Consider the following 21,294-nt stretch of genomic DNA (forward strand, 5'->3'; position numbering starts at 1 on the left):
GGGTGTGGGTATCTCCCAAGACATGTATACAAGCACTAACTTGTTAAACCTGCCAGCCTGCTGTTTTAGTAGCAATATCATAGGAGTGCTGTTTCTTTGAAAAGGGTGCACAAAGGGCACACAAGTTACTTGATTTCTAGAATGTAAGTTGAGGGATGGCTGAGGGAAATGGTGAAATTTGCTGCTCTTTCATGTTCTTCCTCCAAAGAAAACATCTTAAATAAAATACTGGATCTGCCTGGTGGGAGTATGGCTCCACAGACAGTTATCTGCGTCATTTTGTTTTCCCCTGACATTAATATTTTGCAATTCACATAGTTTCCTACCACAATGTTTTGTAGAGGGAGTGAGGAGATAAAGGGAGCATGGTGGCAGATGAACTTGTGTCTGACCAGACACTTTGGACATACCTTCAGGGTAGATCCACCTGAACGTTGTTATTGTGTTATATAATGACTTAAACCCCAAATCACGTACAGCATCAACTGTAACTATCATAACAGACTGTAGGCAGTCTGTTACATGATATGAACAGGTTGTCCACAGAGCCCATGGAGTCTCCATCCTTGGAAGTTTTTGAAACTTGACCAGGCAGAACCATGAGTAACCTGGTCTGAAATCAATATTGACTGTGATTTGAGCAGGAGATTGGATTAGAGAACAGCTAGTCCCTTTCACCCCGAATTGTGAGTGTGTATTATTTTATTGCCATTGTCACATTTATTTAAAACTTGGAGCTGCCAGTGATACAAAACATCAGATGTTTTTGAGCATTTGACAGCTTCAGCTAAGTGATTTTTGTAAATTTCTGGAAATTTGTACTGCCAAGCAAAATTTGGATGAGTCCTCAAATAAGAATCCTGGGGTAACTCCACCACTGAAGCAGCAGTGATCATTATCCACCAGGTTGTCTTTTGCCCATTGCAGTGTAAGGGTGTTAGCTTTTGTGATTCCTGATGGTAAATTATTGACATAAATTGAATGATCCAGAATATGAACAGAAAATAGAAATTCAAAACATACCTTGAAACTTCTCATTTTTAACCACATTTCAGGTGGGAAGAGTTGACCTATTATTTTTTGAGGGTGATGTTGACAACACTGGCATCCTTCCCTGACCTGCTTTCAGAAATGAGAAGAAATTTGACATATGAGGCCAGCATGCACCCATTCCTGGGGTAACAGTGCAGAGTGCCCAGTCTGCTGTGTCAGATCATCTCCGCTGGCATTTCCTGCAGCTTTCAGTCATTCTGAAACTGCTTCCAAATATTTTCTGTTAGGTGGCATAATACACATTGACTGCAGTGTAGATGCACCAGCTCTCAAAGCTAAATCACAAACCTGTTTACCTGTGAGTTAAACATTTAAATTATGTTTTTACTTATTAAAATTTATGTTTTCTTTTTGCGGAAACAAAATATCCTAATCCCATCTATCAGTTGAAGTGGAGAATATGATCAGAATAGAATTGGTGTGTGGAGAATTGTGTCTTTCACATGTACCCTGGTTTTCAATGAGGAAATAAATGCTGGCATTTCACTTCTCATTACGAACCAAAACATCAACTGTTACTGTTTTGTATTATTTTCTTGAGAGCATACATTACTTGGCTTCTGAAAATCGGTTGTTTGGGTTTGTTTTTTTTTCCTTGCCTGGCGTTATAGAAAACACCCTTCTTCCAAACAAGGCTGAGTAGAATAATGAAAAATCAGCTTGAGAGAAAAGGCAGTGGTGCATACAAAGATACTGCATATAGAATGTCTATCCCAAATTCTTATTACATCCTCACAGTCATGAATAAACAAACTCTTGCAATTTCTTGCAGCTAATGTTACCCTGACAACAGTGTGTATATATAACAAAATTCAGTAATCACTGCCAACAAAACCCCCAGTACAGCTAATGCTTCTGTTTGCCAGGATGAAATATTTTCATTAAGGATTAAATCAACTCCAGATCATAAGTTCTGCCTTCAGTATTAGGATCAAAAGTAATTATTCATTCCAGTATATGGAGATAAGTTTGGTTTGAGTTCCCTGTTTTTCAAATAGTGGTATGTAAAGGGAGAAGCTGTAACTTTTTTACCAGTTAGGTAGTGATAAATCCCTTGGCATTGTTCTAGCAAGCACAGTCTGTCTCTGATGCTTTTTGGTGGAAGTTTCTCCTCACTCAGTTTTGCCAGTTCTGTGCATGCTACTGATCAGCATATTTGCAGTTGAGGAACAGCAGCCTCAGGAATGCAAATTGGAAATATTTTTTGATTTAACTTACTAAGAGATAGAAATTGTGGAATCCAGTACTTAAATGGAGCAGGTCACATCCTGATGTAAACAGGGTTCTACTTCAAAATGCCAATAAAGTATATATCAGTTTAAATAAATTATTGGTCCTTTGTCTCCTCTGAGCTCTGATCTGTAATTGCTGTTGTAGTGTCTGTGATCATTAGATTCTTTTAACACCCGGTTTTATTTTCAAGTTATATTTACTTTTAAGGAATCTTAGATGCCTTGACAAAGACTCAGAATTTTTCCAGTTCAGGGGATGTCCTGCCAAGTTTAAGATTTTTCTGTACATTCAAATGTTCATGTTTGGTGCTTTCTAAGACAGAGGCCACTGAAGCTGCAGTATTTCTGAACACCAACACCTACTAAATACTAAAACATTAGTTAAGTGCACAAATGGTTTGTAAAAACAGTAACTTCCTTCTAGGAGTGAATATTTCTTTTAATTTACATATGTTAAACCAGTGGTTTTATTAGCTAGTACTTCGGTTGACCAGTTGAGTTGGAAAAAGCAGGACCAACCTAAAACTCTTGTAGATTTTATCAAAAATGTCGGTCAAGAAAATGAGGGCTGCCCATCCTTCCTTCTTCAAGGATACAATTTCTAGAAAGATGGCAATAATGCCCTTCCCTATTTGTTCTGTTTACTGAAATTTAAGTATGTGCTTCTGCTTAATACATAATGTTTATTAATATTAAAATACAAAACTAATCAAATTGATTTGCTCTTATATAACTTTATGCATTTCTAAACTGCATTCCAGTTTTAGTGGTATGAAGTTTGATGCACTTTCAAGTGGGGAAATTTGTAGATGAAATAATAAAATATTTTGTCACCATCAGCAGAAATGTAAGATATAAGGGAGTTGGGGTTTTTTTCGGTGTACAAGACAGCTTGAACTTACCAAGTTTGTGTCTCCTGGCTTTGAAAGTTGTTTGTGATCAATTTACAGCACCAGAGCTTCTAATACTTAAAGCAGTTATATTATTGCCCAGAGAAGTTGTGGATGCTCCATCCCTGGAAGTGTTCAAGGCCAGGCTGGATGGGACTCTGAACAACCTGGTGTAGTGGAAGTTGTGCTTGCCCATGGTAGAGGGCTTGGAAATAGATGATCTTAAAGGTCCCTTCCACCCCAGATTGCTCTGTGATTCTCTAATTTGGTAGTTTGTTTACTTAGTAGAATTATTGCTAAAATTTGCTGTTTATTTAAAACAAAAGCTATTTATTGGGTTAGTGTCCTCCAGAAATAAATACTAGATTTCATTTCCCCTTGAATTTTAGTAACAGAAGCTGTTGTTCTGCAGAATTAGTTCAATGACCAGCATTCTGTTGTACCAAACCCTTAATAGGGGAACTTGCATGTTTATTTCTTGCCTGCAGTTCTATTTCCTCCATCTGTGTTAAATTGATGGGAAGGAGGTGAGAGAACCTTGCAAAACAGTTGATAATAGCACTGCTGACAGCTATGTACTTGCTTCTACAGGTGTCTGACTGGTCTGGCACAGATCTCTGACTGGTTTGGGGTGGTGGTGCTGGGGAGGTTCAGTGGAAATTATTTTGGGTTTGAGGTAATAGTCTCAGTGACCTTGTGGTGAGGAAAGTGTGATTGGCATTTGTGCCCAGCTGAAACAGGGAGTCTACCAGAAAATCTAGCAGTGTCTCATTCTTTAAATTTCGTACTGTGGATAGACAAGAAACTCTGAGTGAAAGGGGTATTACTTCTGGAGGAAGCCTTTTCAGTAACACCCTCCTAAATACAAAGCAGCAGCATGACTGTTCCTCAGTACAGCTGTTTCTTCATTATTTTAGCAGTTAATGGTTTTTTGCTGAGAGGTTTTCAGGCATTCTTGCTTAGATTTCATAATGTAGTTTTCAGTCTCCAGTTCAGAATTCTGTATCCCTGTGTGGTTGTAAGGTTTGATTTCTTTGTTAGCATCTGAAATACACCGTTAAGGTAGTGACCCCTCTTGTAGGAATTCTCTTTGGCTTATAACTTACTAGCTTAATCATAATGTAAGGTGAGGTAAAACAGGAGTCTGGGCTGAATTACAAGTAGTGGTTCTGTGATGTTTTATTCAGTTGCAGATAGGAAAAAATACATACACTGGAAAAGTTTGGTCCTTTAGTCTAACAGTGTTTGTGATGGGGTGAAGAGCAGCAATCTTTTTGTGCTTAGTTTGAAGAGTAAACTGCTGCTGTGCTTGTGCAAACTCATCCTCATGCAGTTTGCTTGCACTTACACCACTGTTTTTCATTATTGATCTGGTCTTTGGAGTAGTGACTTGTAACAAACATTCTACCTAAACAGTGATCCACATATTGTGATATGCTAGAAATAAATAAAGTATTCTGAATGGGATCTGGAGAGGAGAAAACAGATGGATCTACAGGTATAGTGGAATTTATCCACCAGATATTTTGAGAAATGTGGGACCACCAGAACAAAGTGTAAGTTAGTTAATCACTGGACATCTTTTTAGACTGCAGCCCTTCACTACTTGGTCTAATTGAGATCCGGTGAATGTTGCTTAGCAGAAAAGACAGTTCAAAGTAAAAACCTTAAATTAGCCACAGATCTTGTGGGAAATGATTTCACTGCTGTTGAGTAGAGACAGCTATCTCTTGAGACTGGGTTGTTAAAGCCTTAGCTGGTACTAGCTGAAATAATAAAAAGTAAAGCTGCACTCCACTTAGAAGAGAATTAATCTAGTGCCTGCAGTGTAGGACAGATTGTCCATAGGGTTTAGCAGTAATGAATGAGCTCTCCCTTTCACGTGGTACTCACTGATTCACAAAACCCTAAAGAAAGGGAGGAAAATCCTTCTGAAAGACCACTTTGCTCTATATTCTTACTAGCAGCAAGGCAGAACCATTCATGTGATTGAGCTTCTAAAAAAATGTTAACTGTTAATTAAATAGTGTAATTAGCTTTTTTTTTCCCCCTCTGTAGTTTAATAGTTGAAAATCTGCTATTGCTGTGGGTATGCAATGAATACTTTTGACCTCCAGTTTATGGGCTGGCTTGCGATGTTTCTCTTTGTAATTGACTTTTCTTTTTTTTTCTTTTTTTTTTTGTTAAACAGCAAAACCATTTACGAAATTGGTAAAGGAAATGCAACTCCATCGAGATGACTTTGAAATTATAAAAGTAATCGGAAGAGGTGCATTTGGAGAGGTAAGAGATTTTAACTTTCAGTTGTAGTAATAAAACTTTCATTGTTTGTGCATCTGATTTCTTGTTGCAGTTGACCTGGGGACAAAAGGTCCACACAGATGTGCTAAAATTCTTCCAAATGTGGGATAGGTACCTAAGTACTAGATACCTAATGCAAGGTCCCTTTGAATCAGGTTATTCAGTGTCCAGGTGTGCCATTTCTGTGACTGGCTTTCTGACTTCACTGCAGCCAAACAGATGTCTCTTGGATGACTGTATGAGCAGGATGGTCCCACCTAGCAGCTGCACAGCTGAATTTGGGATCCCTTCTCCCACTTGCCATATGTACTGCTCGCTGCTGCTCTAATTTAACACAGAGCTGGGCTGCTTCTATGGTAGGAGCATGGAGGCTGCTCCACCCATCTGCCTGTCTCTGTAGCAATCTGGTAATGCAGAAAGACGCATTTGGCTGCCTCAAAGGCTGCTCCCTGTCATCTTTGAAGATCAAAGGCTGCTGGATCTGTTTTTTGGACAGCAAGTTGAATCATGCTGGGATGATAGGAACGCCTTGTGTTTTGAGGACTCGCCAGTCCCAGGACCCTGGACTGAAGCTTAACTTCTTAATGTATTTGATGAAAGTCTCATCAATCACACAAGGCTGGTAGGGCATGCCAGTGGCAAAAGCATTCACAGACAGCAGGCATAGGATACCCGAGGCTTCTGGAGGACCTCAAAGACAACCTTTTCAGCATTTAAGAACAGGTAACTAAAGTGATTTTCATAGCTGTCAGCAAAAAAGATTATTAACTAGAGAATTTCTAGAAGTAAAAACCCCTTCTGTTTCTTTCAGGAAATTTTTTGAAGTAGTGCCACACTAAAGTGAAATGCAGAGGCTGCCATTAGTGGCTCACTTCAGCCCGTGGCACTCAGCTGCACTTTCTGCTGCTGGAGGCTAAGGAGAAGCTTCCTGATCCCCATGTCCTGTTGTCTTACAGAGAGCAGGACTCTCTGCCATGGCAGGCTTTCCTTCCAAGCATGGTGTGCTCTGGACACCTCAACTCTTCCATGTAGGGTTTGAATGTGGGACATGGGTAGCAGAAGGCAACCAGAAACTCAGCTAGAGAAACACCAGGACTCTACTTGACCTGGGTTCAGAAAACAACGAGGTTTCTATGTGCCTATGAATTTGGTAGTGGGTGAAGTAATGATTTTATATCCACGTGATTTTAAGCTACTTCAGAAACTGCTCTTGAGAAAAGCAGACACCTAAGACAGAAATTAATGTTTCAAGAATATCTCTTCATATGTACCATCATCTAATGATGTAGTTTACATGTAATCATCCTGAACACGGCTGCTGAAGGAAGTGGAGCATTTTAATAAAATGTCCAGATTAGCAATAATGTCTTGCCCTGTAAGACAAAAGTTCACTTTCTAGTGGATGTTGAACTTGATGAGTGCAACATTTGTTACAAAAAAGGAAGTAGTATCTGAGAGTAATGGAAATGCTGCATGAAAATCACTTATTTCATTTGAGTGATTCACTTCAGTATTATTTGAACACAGATTTTAGAGAAAAAAAGTTACTGTAAAAAGTTTGTCAGAAAAAAGCAATAATTGGAAAAATATTGGTTAGTCTAAGGGAGGACTGAGAGCTACAAACTGAGTCCAGAAAATAAGTCTAAGCAGGAAGGTTTATAAGTAGATAAAAGGCCTAAAGAATCAAGACAGTAGTGGGTACCCGTCTCTCTCTCTGTTGGGGTTTTGGTTCAAAGCAGTGGCACAGTTTTGAAGACAATGCCCTCACCTACTGCATGAGGATTTTACTCTCCATGAGCTGGGTTTCTTCTGGAGGAAAGTAACCAGAACCTCCATTCCAGGTGTGCACCAAATGGCCCTTTGGATCCAAGGAGTGCATAAGAATCAATCACTGGGTTTGACTCTCCTCACAGCTTCAAAGCATGTTTGGTCCAGGAAATCAGGCTAGATACAGGCTGAAACAGAATTCCTGAGCTGCATACAGTATAGATGGGAAGGCTCAGCCCAGGATACTTTGATGTTGTTCTGCTCTTGCTGTGCCAAATGACTTGCTATAGTGGCTGTGACCACTGATATCTAAAGAATTTTAGATTAGCATTTTGGCAGTTTGTCTTTTGGCAGGATTAAAAAAGGTTTCTGGATCTTTTCAGAACTAGACTTGTGATTGCTTTGGCTATCAAAAATGGGAACCCTTTATAGTGACTTGCAGATGGAGTCAGTGTTGGGAATGCCTTCCCACAGTATAATATTCAAGGAAGGCTTGTTTTCCATAGTACTTGTTCTGTTCTTTTTCAAAAGATGCTCTTCTCTACTTAAAGAATTGACCAGCTGGAAATCTCAGTACAACAGTAAATGAAGTATTTATATGCATTTCAAGAGACTTCAGTTTATATTTGCTGGGATGACCTTTCTTAGCTTTGGATCAAAGTCTTAAGGTGCATGAAAGATACAAATGCTGAGTGGAAACTTGTGTTAATAGTGTTTGGAGTGCCAGAATCAACAATGTGTTTCATACTCTTTCATTTGGAAAAGCATGGAACTTAACAAAAGGAACTCACACATCCCATCCCCCCCAGTGGAAATGAAATTTCACAGAAGTGAAATGAGAAAGTATCTTAATTCCATCCTTCTGTTGGAGCTGTGCTTGCAGAGTCAGTGGTATCAGTTACCTGTCAGTATCACATCTTGTTCATCTCTTACCTAGAAAAGTTTTAATTTATAGTTGCAGCAGCTTGAAACTTTTGATCAGTTTAAATTATACAGGAATCATTGATTCTAAATTCATTATACTTTAATCCCTCTTGCCACAGAATATTTTGTGCTTTTTGCTTATGAAAGAATCCTTTGACCCATGTATATTCCACACTGCTATAACTGCCAGATTTTATAGGTATTATAAAACAGTAATTATGTAAAGGTTGACATTCCATAATAAGAAAATGAAATGTAGTTTCTTGAAAGGAGCTGGTGGCATCTGACTTGAGAACACTTGAGAAAACTGAATGGAGGAGCTGTGAGTCATGTTTCCATAATACTTTAATACATGCATGGGAATTGTGTTGGAAATTACTTGATGGGCTTTATGTGCTAAAAATCCATTTTAAGAATACCTATAAAATATTTGTTTAAATGTATAAAGAAATTATTCAGAATTAAACTAAACAGATTCCTGTTAGAATTAAGTAATTTAATTTAAATACTGAACAGCTAAACAAGGTAGACTTCAAAAAGGATGAAAATTACATTCCATTCTTCTCAGTTTAGCTTCTTTGGATTTTTTTGGAGAGTGCCAGGGGCTTTATTCTTCTCAAAGAACTTTTGCATAAATCAGTAGCTTTGAAGAAATATAGTTCAAACAAAATAAAAGCATGATATTAGTTATTAGTCAGGATCAGCGGTCAGTTTTTGCCAGAAAAGATATAAGCCAAGGAAGGAAACGTGGTATTTGACCAAAGAGAGGATTGAGAGCACATGTGAGCTTATCCCTCTGAACACAACTGCAAAATCAGTATCTAAGGCAGATTGATATAATCACCAGAACACATCTGTATTGGCACGTCAGTACCTTTTTCTTTCTTCTTTCTCCTTTGCAGAGCTCAGCTTGGCTCTTTACACTTCTTCCAGCAGCATGAGAACAAAACCCAGTGCAAAACCACCTTAATGAAAGTTCTTGTAGCATGGCATGCAAGAGAAAAATGTTTCTTAAATTGTTATTATTATGCTAGGGGAGAAACAGCCTAGCTTAGAGCCTAGAGATTTCCTCTGTAGCCACCTGGACTTCTCCTTTCACATAAAAGAAGCCAGCCACTTTGCAGTCAGGGTGAACTGAATGTCTGAGTATTCCTTGCAGCAGCATGTAGGGACACAGGAAGTCACTGGCTTGAGAACATCATTTATTTTTTTCAGAAATTTCATAGTTAGGAAGAAGAGTTTTATATGTTATTTGAGTGTGTGACAGTTAGAATAGCTTATAATTTGAAATGCTAGAAGGAGGATAAAGTGCTCATGGTTCTTCCTCATCTCTAGGCTGTGTTTGCCTGGGTATATACCCAGCTGGGTGGAGCATTTTCATGAGTGCCCCAGTGTTACTTTTAGTTTTCATTTTCTGGGTCATACAGGCAGGTAACTCATGTACAGAGGGACAACCTCCACAATGAACAAAACTAGAAGCCCCCTGAAACAAATTCAGAAGTAAAATGGTTTTCTGTTATCTTAATTCTGGTTTCTATTAATAAAATGACTGTAGAAATCTGTATTTGTAGACAAGAAAGAGTGTTTTGTGTAGCATGAAGTATTTTGTGAACTACACAGAAAACACACAAACCACGCAAGAGTGAAAATCACTTCTGTAAATTACACAGTAGTGAAGATACAGTCTTTAGGAGATTTAAAGAATATCAGCATAGAATGCAAAACTCTTTCAGATTTTCAACCTTTAGAAAACCACACCAAAACAACAAAGAAACCAAAAAGCAGCTGAGCTGTGGTTTGAAGTTTGCCTGTGCCTGACTATTCCTTTCATCTAGAAACACCAGGGACCGTTAGTTGAAATGATGTCCTGAGGACCTGTGCCTGGTGGGATTGTGCTTACCTGGGAAACTCAGGCCAGCCTGAGAAGTGCTTTCTGTGTGCTTGGTGTTTGGCTGCACATGCCAAAAGAACTGGGAGCATTTGTGCTTACAGCAAGCAGGCTGAGAGGGATAGGAGGAGGACACTGTACATGGGGACTGTGGCTCTAGACACTTGCATGTGCTTCTTTGCAGTTTCATTCTCAGTAATGTGCTCATATGTCTTTAAGGTCACATGTCCTCATTTTGTGTAAAATACCATGTAGGCACACTTCTGTACATCAACACACTCCAGTCAAAGAGCAGTTGTTGAAGGAAGAATGAGTCAAAATGTACCTTGTTTGAGAGCTTGGATTGTATAACGTGGCTGACACCTCCTGGAAATTTGGCAGCGTGGGACTGAAACAATTGTCTTCCTTCCCTTGTTTGTTAGCAAGGATTTCTTGAATGAGCAATGCTTACTGTGGTTCCAGCAGAAGGGTGGAACTGCTTGGTCTTGCTTAGCACAAAAATAACTAAAACTCTTAATGTGCCCCACCTAAGTATTACTGTTCTGGATGGATTAGAAATACCTTCTCATGTAAATGCTGTTGTGCACAGACTTGATCTGTGTGGTGTTTGGTAATAATACGTCACTTCAACTGGGGATGCTTAGTCACAGTCTCAGCTGGGATCAACAGACAGAAAAATGTGTTTCCAGAAGAAAATAATGGCTGAGAGAGCATAAGGCTGATCCCCTGTGTACCACAGGTTCTGATCACTGATGTGGTTTCTAATGAGAGAGATGCTGGCTGAGGTTGCAGTGGGAGTCAGAAGTGAATGTGTAAAACCTAACCTTCCCCTGGTCAGCCGTGCTTGGCAGTGAGAGGCAGAGCTCTTTGTGCCCTTTCCACCTTGTAATCACAGCTGTAGGGTACCGAGTTCAGTGTTTTGATGTACTCCTAGAAATTAACCTGGGGCACAGGAGCCTATGGACTGCAATTAAGGCTGTCTCACCTATTCAGAAGCTTTGGTGGTTGCTGTTAGGTGCCCAGCAGGGACTGTACCTTCCTACATTGTAGATTAACAGAATTCCAAAGTATTGCGCACCACATATGACACTTTTCATTCAACTATTCAAAGAGTCAAAGCATTCAGAATACGATGCAAAAGAAGTATTTAATTAGCTCTGCTTTTCTTTAATATGCTCTTCATGAAAAAAGAAAATTAAATCAAAGCAAGCTATTTTCTGCTGTGGAAATGGATGAAGAAAGAAGCTGCTTTGTTTTGAAAATGCTTCAAAAGAGCTGGTTTCTATCTCAGTCCTCCCCAGCTCCGTGTGTGTTTGTGTGGCAGCACCAAGTAACTATGGAGACAGGCAGGTTGCAAGGAGCCAGAGACACACACAGTTCATTGTGGTGCTGCTGTGAGAGCAGACATTCGTCTGTGCAAACCCCCCCGGTCCTGAGGAACAGCTTAGGTGCTATTTGGGGCCTTTATTCTTCTTCTGCAGAGTCGTTCTGGCTGGGACTTGTAAGGGATTTCTTATTTGCACAACATGAAGATACACACTGCATGCTCAAAAAAACCTGATTTTGCTTTGGAAATCTGCACCATGGCATATGAACTCTATCAAAAGACACTCCGGTTTTTAAATTTATATGTAAAATAGACTTTAAAAAAAGAACTGATAGAGCAGCCCAGACCAGTTTTTCCTCAAAGATGCAGTATTAAAACCATCAACTAATGAGCTCTATATCAAAGATTTTTTCCTATCTGAAAGTGTCAGGAGGATAGAGTAGTTGCTGCAGTGTTTTTGCAGTAGCTGGTGTGCAGGGTATCAATAACATGAGACAGAAATAGTAGAGTAAATGTGGCATAAACAAGCTTTAGCCAAAGGAAATGAATGTAATATTCAATTATATATCTGGTAATAAGACATTATGGGTAAATTGTTTACATCTGAAATGACATTTTGTCTCTTCTCCCAGTTGAAAGGCTTGACTAAAATCTCTCCTCAAATGTCTAAAGCCTTTCCAAGTTCCCATCAAAGGTTAATTCATGGGATTTTACACTGTTTTATCCATGTAATTTTATTGTCTGTTAGACTAAGGAGATCTTTTATCATCCACTTTTATTGATGCCCTTCCTTCCAATTTTATTTTTAGATAGAATCATAGAATGGTTTTGGTTGGAAGGGGTTTTAAAGATCATCTCGTTCCAGCCCCTCTGCCATGGGCCAGGGACACCTTTTACTAGAGCAGGTTGGTCAGAACCCCATCCAGCCTGACCTTGAATAATAACAATAATGTACACTTTATTTTTTCTTTTTTTTTTTTAGCAAGTAAGGCTTTTTTCTATTCCCATGCTAGAATGAGAGGCTCTAAATTTCTTGATCACCTCAATTGTCCTCTTTCACACCTGCTCCAGATGAAGTTTCTTTTTCTGAGGTGTGGCTGTGTGTGGTTTCCTGAGTTTGTATTGTAAGGCAGTAATGTTTAGCTATCCCCAGTGGTGTGTGTCTGCTTGTGAATTCCAGATTCAGTTTGCCTTTTTTCTTAACTACCTGCTATTATGAGCTGTTTGCACAAGTATTATCACCTCTGTCTGTGTTCCTCTTCTTTTCAGCTGAGAACATTTTGCAGTTTCACTTTATCCCTGTAAGTCCAGTCCTTAAAGATAAGTTAAGTTCAAGGTGCCATGGGCATGAATAGTGTCCTAGTGAGTTTTCTTGTCTTCGCAGAAATTAATGCCTGCATGATTTTTAAGAAATACTTGTTAGTTGTCTTAATTGTTTTCTGGAAAGCCAGTCTTATATTTAAATGATTTCTGCACTTTATTGCACCATACTTAACCATTTACATAAAATAAAACTTGTAACTTGATGCTGCTTACTGATGTTGATCGTGTCACTCAGAGGGCACAGTGCAGTCCTGGGAAGTTCTGTCTTGTCTGTAGAGGATGATTTGGCTCAGATTTGCACCCTGTAGATTTCACTGGAACACTGGGAAAGGTGGAACTTGGTTTGGGATGACTTTGCACAGTGCAGCCCTAAATGTCAGTATTGAGTGGGTTTTGAAGATCAAAACATAGCAAAATACTCCTATAAAACAATTCAAGAAGCAAAATAAACTAACTCTTGCTGAAGTCTAGAAAGCTACTTTAGCTATATTGGTTCTTTATTTTATTTTATTGCACTACAAGTGCAAGAGAGCTTTGAGACACAGAATATGGCAAGGAAATGGATGGCAGAAGCAATACAAGTGTGATGGGGTATTTTACCTTGTAGTTACCATAGATGGATCTCAGCTATGTTTTAGCCCCACTTGTCATACTTTTTTTTAAAACATAAATATGTTGAAAGTTGGTTGAAGTGAAGGCACTAGGATTCATTAGGCTTTCTGAAATCCTTGAGGAAACATACTCGAGCTTTATTGCAGTTCTCCTGTTGCCTCAGTCCTGAGCATGAGGAGTCATGGTGATGCTAATCAAATCAGATGGAAGGGGGGTTGCAGTGCTGGGGGAACCCTTGCACCTGCAATTTTTTCTTGTCACATTTTTAGACTTAATAAAACAGAATCATCTAAATATCTACCAGACTACCTTGTGATTGTTGAGCATTGGGAATAAGTTTTAATTTCCTTAGTTTGACACAGGTATTAAAGATGGTAGTTCTGGGCCAGAGGTGTGTGGATTGGTTAGCCCATGTCCCAATTCTTTGGCCAGGTAGAGAGATGTAGGAAAAAAACCCAAGAACAGAGCAAAGCTGAATTCTCACAGTTTCCAGTGGCTGAGGGTTCATTGAGTCCCCAGCCCACCCCTCTAAGTCAGGGATCAGTGGTCACTGGGACCCACACTGCAGTGTGTGTTACTCAGGTATTAAGCTTGTCTGTATTTAATACATTCTGAATACTGAAGTGGCCACAGCAGCCTGTGGCTGAGTTCCATAACTTTTTTCTGACAATAATACTTCCTTAATCTTCTTTTTTTTTTAATTTGATGCTTTTCAATGTCTGTGTTATGAGAAATGGCAAATTATTGTTATCTGTTCATGTTCTCCTTGACATTCATGGTTTCCTGTGTCTGTCATAGCTGTTGCCTCTTCCAGGCCTGGAATATTTTAGGTTATTCAATCTTCTTGAGAAGCTGTTTTATCATACCTCTGCTTGTACATTTTTTCCTTTCATTATTCTTAGCATACTTCTTTTTTTTAAAACTTCTAATACAGTGTAAATTGCATTAGGCTTAAAAATGGAGAGTGAAAACCAATATTAAATCCTAGTCTGTGCATAACATGAGCACTTGTTCAGCCACTTTTAAACTCTGAAGATAGAAACAATGCTTTTGTTTTTAAAGCAGACATTTGTAGCAGTGTACAAATCTATGTCCTTTGGAATATGTCTGAACACCACCTGAATGGTTTTCCCTTGCCTTAGTAGATGTGGTGGATTGGTATGTAGGATAAAAACCATCATATTTAAAACCAGACATCTTGCATGCTTTGCACAACTGCAGTATAAGAGGCCTCTGTTTGATCTCACAAAGTGGTCAGTGTGGTTATTGTAACTGAATTTGAGGTATGCCAGAGAAGGAAGAATTAATATAAAAGGAAGAAAAAACAACTCTACTGCAATGTCTCAGAAGGAGACAAAGCATTATTATGACAAAAGTAAACTTAGAAATGCTGCCACCTGATGAGGAAAGTAAAAGAAAGGCAGCTCAAGGAAATGCTGAGGTATTTTATGGAAGAAAGGATCTTTTCCAATATTGTAACAGTATTCTTCCATATAATAGCACTGACTTTATCAGGGCATAATTTTATTTGTGCTTCCCTGTTTCATTACAGATATCAGTGAAGTTTGGGTTATGCTTTTCTGTTTGTTTTCTTTAAAAAAAAATCCTAATTATTTGAATTGGTTGAGGAGTCAGGTCTAGTCAGGCAAAAATTCTGTCAATATAAATATTGACATTACAGTCCCAAAATACTGGGACTGTAATGTAATGTGAGATATCTTCAGCAGTCCTAAGATTTCTTTCCAGCGATAAAATTAATGGGGAATTACCTAATTTGCTGTGTGGTTCAATGAATTTTTCTGCTGAGATGAAAAGCTGTCCCACTGTCACCCTTATAACTAAAGCAGCAGTGTGTTTGCTGGTGCCATAACTTGATAACCACTTAATGTGAAAAGATGAGTCAGCTTTCTTTTTATGAACTATACTTTCTCTTCCACAGAAGACAATTATCTTCCTCCAGAAAGTTTAAATTGGCCTTTTTAAAGCAGTCTTTTCAGTTGAAAATAAATAGCACTAATATAGTTAGTGACTGGGGAATTGCTAAATAAGTCCTAGAGATTTGGCATCCTTTCTTCTTTTCCTTTCTTCTTTTTCCAGGCCTGTTTAATTTGCCACTTTGTTCTAACATTTACACAGCTCCTCAGCTGTGCCTGCTCTCCATGATGCCAGGCTTCCATCGCTCCTCAGCACTTGAGCACACTCCAAACTTGTGATATCCTGCAATGCTTTTGGACAGTGATGGTCTTAGATAAAGTGCAGTAGATGCCTGCCTGGGTTTCTGATTTGTGCACTGTGTTTCTACTGAAATGGCTGGGCAGTTCTAGTGTTGTGGTGTTATGAAATTTGAATGTTGCTACACCGGGGCACACAGAGCTTTGCTTGCAAATTGCATCTGCTGCAGAGCGTTGGTTCATTCCTCTGCAGCAGGTAACCTCTCCTCTGCAGCAGGTAACCTTGGTGCTGCTCTGTCCCTGTCCCTGCACTGGAGGTGTGGGCATTTCCTGAGTCACCACGTTCTCTCTGGAACAGTTTAAAAAGTGTAGTGGGTAATGTCAGCATCTTGCAGTTTCTCAAAGCTTTTAATGCGCTGTTTGACTTAGAGTGTGCCTTCAGCTGGATCAGGGTAATGACCCAATTAAGTGTATGGAGAGAGGTTTTTACAGTGACTTTTAACTGTGATGAAAAGAGGAGCAAGGCTGTTTACATTTAAGGCCATTACAGAAGGTCAGTTGAACAGTTTCATATGTGCCAAGGAACCTCGTGTGTTTGGTTTGAGACTTTCTTGTCTTGCTCATCCTTCCCCCGCAGCGTGAGCAGTTTCTGTGGGAGGTGTTCGTAGGCCAGGAGACACTGGGATTGTTATGTAGCTCTGGATATTCTGCTTCACTTAGAGAAGCTGCTTCTTAGTGTTGTGCCTTTCCCAGCTGTGTCCAGGGCCAGATTCCCGTGGCTTTCCTGCAGTGGGTATGTTTTTTTCAGAGCTATGTGTCTGTCGCATGGCTGTGCAGGTGGGTACAAGGTGCTGTCACTATGTGACCTGGTGAGTGGAGCTTCACTCTTTGATGGGTGGAGGGCTGAGCTATGTACCTGCAGGCTGAGATGTCTGTGTAAATGTGAATTCCCTGTTCTTGTGTTACTGGCAAAGCAGTATTTCCCTGCCCCTCACTTGGAACTTCTTTACTGGTAAGGTACAGCGTGACACTACATTTTCCTCTTCCCTCCTCAAGACTTAAGATTTTTTATAATGTTGGTGTGCTTGATGCACTATTCCAGCCTTTTTCTATAGTCAGCAGCTTCTTAAAGCTGCTGTAGCTGAATCCTTTCTAGATAAGAGTTTTTAAACAACAGAAGAGGCGAGGTGATGTCATTCCTTTTCGCATGGCTATTCAGAGCTGTGTTGGAAGCAGTGAAAACTGGTTTTCTGCTTCTGAAATAGAGATGAGCTGAGAAGCGGTAGAAATAGCAGTAGAAATATTCAAACAGTCCATGTATAGTCCTGTGAAAATGTTGCTGTGTTAGTATGGTGCCTGTTTTTCTTTTGCCAACTGGAAGAACTTTGTGGAAATTACGGCATTACCACAAGAAGAATTAGTTTTGGTCTTTGAGAATACGTTGACTTTGGTCAATGATGGTACATTTTCTTGGTCAAAATAAAGTCTTTGCATTCCTAAGTCTTGAAGTTATTGTATTCTTGTTTTTTCTTCCATTTACAGCTGTGTGCAGAGCTACTGTTCATAATAGATCAGTGTAAGCAAGTCTAATACACAGCATGCATGGTAAAAGGCTGTAAGCAAAATGGTGAATAAATAAATGAATATTTTTTTCTTTTAAAATATCTGCATAAGGTACACAAAAGCATGCTAATTTGCAAATATCTTTCAAGTTTCTGAGACCTGAAATGTGAAAACAAATTAGTCAAATGTAGTGTATTTCTATTGACAGCAGCCTTTCTTGTTTTCTCAGGCTGCCCTTTTAAATGTTGCCCCACTGGCTGCAGGCATGACTACAAGCCCCACTTGTTCTTGGGAAACAATGCAGCTTTACTGCACATCTTCATATGAAAAGCTTCATGCTCCTCCTGTATCATCCCCCATGTACTTCATCATGAGCTCTTGACCACACAGGGTGCATCAAGCACATAGTAGTAATGTTGGAGGAATACAGAAGGAGCAAAGACTCAGACTGCAGTTCATCAATGTGTCACTTGATCACTGATGACTCCTTAGTAACTTATTTTATGGATTTCTGAAATTAAACTGTTTGAAAACTGTATTTCTCTGACCATGCTTTTGTGTGAGTATTGATCTCTTTAAATATTGTATTTTTCTGACCATGCTCCTGTTAAAGATATCTTAATTTTTCAGGTTGCAGTTGTTAAAATGAAGTGTACAGAGCGCATTTATGCAATGAAAATTCTAAATAAATGGGAAATGCTTAAAAGGGCAGAGGTAAGTAATACGGTTTTTTAACACAGAGAATTTTTAAAATGACATTAGAAAGATTACACTGAAGCTCTTCCAGATTAGGAAGAATTATTTCATGAGCATAGGAGCTTCGTTCTTTTCTCTTTTTTTTTTCCCTTAAGCTGTTTTAATGCAATCAAGTCTGACAGTCCCTTCTAGGCATCTGTTGTTCTCAGCATTACTGTGTATTCATTTACCAGACAGTCTGCCCTAGTTCTTACCCTGAATTTATTGGCCAGATTTTTGTTTACAGTAAAGGCAAGTTAAAGACTACATGAAAGCTTAGATTGGTGCTACTATGACATTCACAGCTGTATACAAAAATGTTATGAAAAAGGTCTTTCTTCTGTTCCATTCAGAAAGCATCCATTAAGGAGCTTTGCATCCTACAGTTTGTAACAGGATTTATATAGCTAGTAAAACTATAGCTAAATATTTTGGAATCAGATTCAGACTGTAAAACAAAACGTGTTAAGAAGGTAAATCTGTTTAAGAAGGGTTTTTTTGGTGAAAGGAGGTGCACACTGTCACAACAAATTCTGTAAATCTAAAGGCAAATGGGTACTTCACACATTAGGAAAATACTAAGAATACACAGTGGAAAGCAGCTTTCTCATCTAGGTATTTCTAGGACACATACTCCTCCATGGTAGAGGAAAACCTTATGGCACATACATAATATTATGTAAGTTTGCAGATAAATGAGCAATAGATTTGAAGAGAAAAGACATGTATTGCATCAGGACTTGCAGCAGTTCGGTTAAGGGGCAAGCAACAGCAGCTTTGCTGAGGTCTGAGCTAGCTGACCCTTCCCTGTCCCATTCTTCTGTCCCCTTCCTGACACCTCCTCCCCCCAGCCTGCCCTATCTATTCCCTCCCTTCCTTTCAGTGAGTCAGTGCCAGGCCTTTTCCTGTGACAAAGTCTCCTCCCTCTTGTTAAGCCCCTCTTCAGCACTGCCTTTGCCTGATTTAGTCACAGTCTGTCCGTCCATCCATCCATGCACTTCTTTAGAGGCAGCAGCAGCCGCTGCCACCCGGCTCTCCTTTGAGCTGTCAGGAGATTTCACACCCTGGGCTGTGCTGCATCAGCGGTTCTGCATTAAGCCTTTCCCTGTAGGAGGGAAATTTGGTTCCCTTTCTATGCAGATTTCAGCTGTGCTGATTGATTGGTCAGTATAGAATTATTTTAAGCACAAATATTTGCAGGGGTCTCCCAAGCTCAAATGGGAATACAGCTATGCTGCCTTACTTCAGTCATTTTTAAAGTGATTTCATTATGTGGCCTAAGTAGATGCAGCTTTTGCATGTAGAGAAGACAGCTGTTTACAAATTGTGTTCTAATCATGCAACTAACTCATCCTCTCAGGCAGACATGAAAGATGTATACTAAGCAATAGTTTTCCCAACTTAAAAAAAGTAACAGTCAAAAAAAAAATTTCTCTCTTCTGATTTTCCCCATCTACAAAGGACAATAAAGGAACTGTCTTTTCTGCAGGACCACTTTGTCTTTTCCTGATGAGTTGGCTTGCTTGATTTGGCATTTCTGGATAAGCAGGACGTTAACAACCTGCATATCAAGTTCATGCAACATCTGGGTGTTAAAAATTTCCCAAATGTGGTAAAACCTGTTAGTTTTTAAAATGAAGCCTGCAAGAATACAGTAGCTTCTTAAATGGAGAGTTCCACTGAAAAAGCAGACTTCTAGTATTTTATTAACCCACCTCACCTATTATTATATAAAAATATTATTGTTATTATCACGAGTGGGTTAAAAAGCATGTTGTTATGCTGGTTTATGTTTGTTGTGCATGACATAAAACATGGCAAGAAATTAGCAAAATACTGCTTATTCATGTACTTGCTGCAAGAAAAAAAACCCTTATGGTTGGAAGCCACTCAAATAAAAGAAAGGTTAGTGAATATCACCTGACATCCATAAATGGGTTGGAAGCAAAAATAGGCATGCCATTTATGTTGATAAGGACTATTTGTATTCGTTGTTCTCACAGCAAAATACACAGTCATTAGTGTATTACTGTTGACAGTTCCAAATAAGTCCTGACTGGCTGATTAGGTAGCCTGTCATGCTTTTTCAAGTCACGTCTCAAGGCCTTTTAAGCTAGTGTAAGCAGAGGAGGAGAATTTTGTGCTCTGAATTCATGATGCAGTGTTCAGCAGCATTTCTGGGTTTTCAGTGTTCATAACATTCCCTCGCTATTTGAGGTTGCACAGTGAACTGGATCAAGGGACTGATGTCTTCAAAAATAAACAAACTAGTTCTCAGTGTTGGCAGCCTCCTCACATCGTGGTGCCAGGAGAGCTGAGAAGTGCAATGCTCTGGTGCTGTGGGAAGGGGATAGGATTACTTGGAGCTGCTGTGGCTGCCAGCCTTTTTTGCAGAGCGCTACTTTGTCCTTGCATTCATAAACCGTTAAACCACTCAGCTGCCATTTAATTACAATTTACTTCTCTTTGCACCAGTGATTACTAATTTACAATGTGACCACAGCCTGGTCTTCAGTAAAATTGTACATTTAACTTTGCTTCCTTTGAGGGGAAATACATTTGTAAGGTGCAGTCAGTATATGGTAAGGCTTGGGCTTCCCAGGCACATTTCCATAGTACATTTTCTAATACATTTGAAGAAGTGGCAATGACCAAAAAAAAAAATCAGTTCTTTTCTAGAGCCCAAACACTTCAGTCTGTAGCTGTCAAATATCCTGATAATGCCTCTCTGGATTGAGAGTAGTAGAAGAATCCCAAGGTCTGTTTCATGATAGTTTTGATCCAATAAAAACATTAATATATTTTTATTGGGGAGAACTCTCTTGAAGTTTATGAAAGTTAGTTTTATGTAAAGATGCTGAGAAAACCTGTTACACAGAACTTGCTTCTATGAAGTGTTGCAGTGTGCTGTTTGAAGTTGAGGAAGGATTATTGAAAATGAAAATGTATTATACTGGACAAAGATAACACAGTAATAGTAAAATCTGCTTATTTCCCATAGTGTGCTAGCAGTGTCTGCAACTGGGACTGTGATGTAATAAAAGTATACATGTAACTGTTTTCATAAAGGTCTTTATCAGAAGAATCAGACTTACTTTCCTAGAGCCATTATCTTTCTGCTGCAGTTGGTAGTGACAAGTTATTATTTTCTAACTTTTAAAAATATTTTGTAAAACAAAGATTTAGCTTTGATTTGAATTGGCTTGTGGGCTTTTTGGTGTTGTGGGGTGTTGTGTGTTGGTGTGGAGTTTTTTTTGGGATTTGGTGGGGCGGAAGGGAGGTTGGTGGGTTTTTTTCATTTGATTTGGGGTTGTTTGGTTTTGTTTTTTAAAGTTGCAGTCAGGATTAGAGCGACTGAATGCCTGACTAAAACCTGCAGAGATTCCCTGGCATGTCACTTGTGTAGACTGCATCCAAATGAATAGAGACCTCTGTTCAGTAATTTGAAATAATCCCATAAAACATCCATGTATATTCATCCTGTGAAAACTACTTGTTGATGTTGACA

General features: G+C 39.1%; 1 protein-coding gene across 11 annotated transcripts in view; it reads left to right on the plus strand.

Moving 5' to 3' along the window:
- CDC42BPB (CDC42 binding protein kinase beta) overlaps positions 1-21,294 on the plus strand; it is a 90,530-nt gene that overhangs the window by 23,146 nt on the left and 46,090 nt on the right. For all 11 annotated transcript variants that reach the window (XM_064423276.1, XM_064423275.1, XM_064423277.1 and 8 more), the window contains exons 2-3: positions 5,367-5,458; positions 17,682-17,765. In XM_064423276.1, the coding sequence (XP_064279346.1) occupies positions 5,367-5,458; positions 17,682-17,765 (176 nt within the window). The remainder of the gene's footprint in view (positions 1-5,366; positions 5,459-17,681; positions 17,766-21,294) is intronic.

Source organism: Passer domesticus, chromosome 6 (genome assembly GCF_036417665.1).
Source record: "Passer domesticus isolate bPasDom1 chromosome 6, bPasDom1.hap1, whole genome shotgun sequence".
In the NCBI taxonomy this organism is placed as follows: domain Eukaryota; kingdom Metazoa; phylum Chordata; class Aves; order Passeriformes; family Passeridae; genus Passer; species Passer domesticus.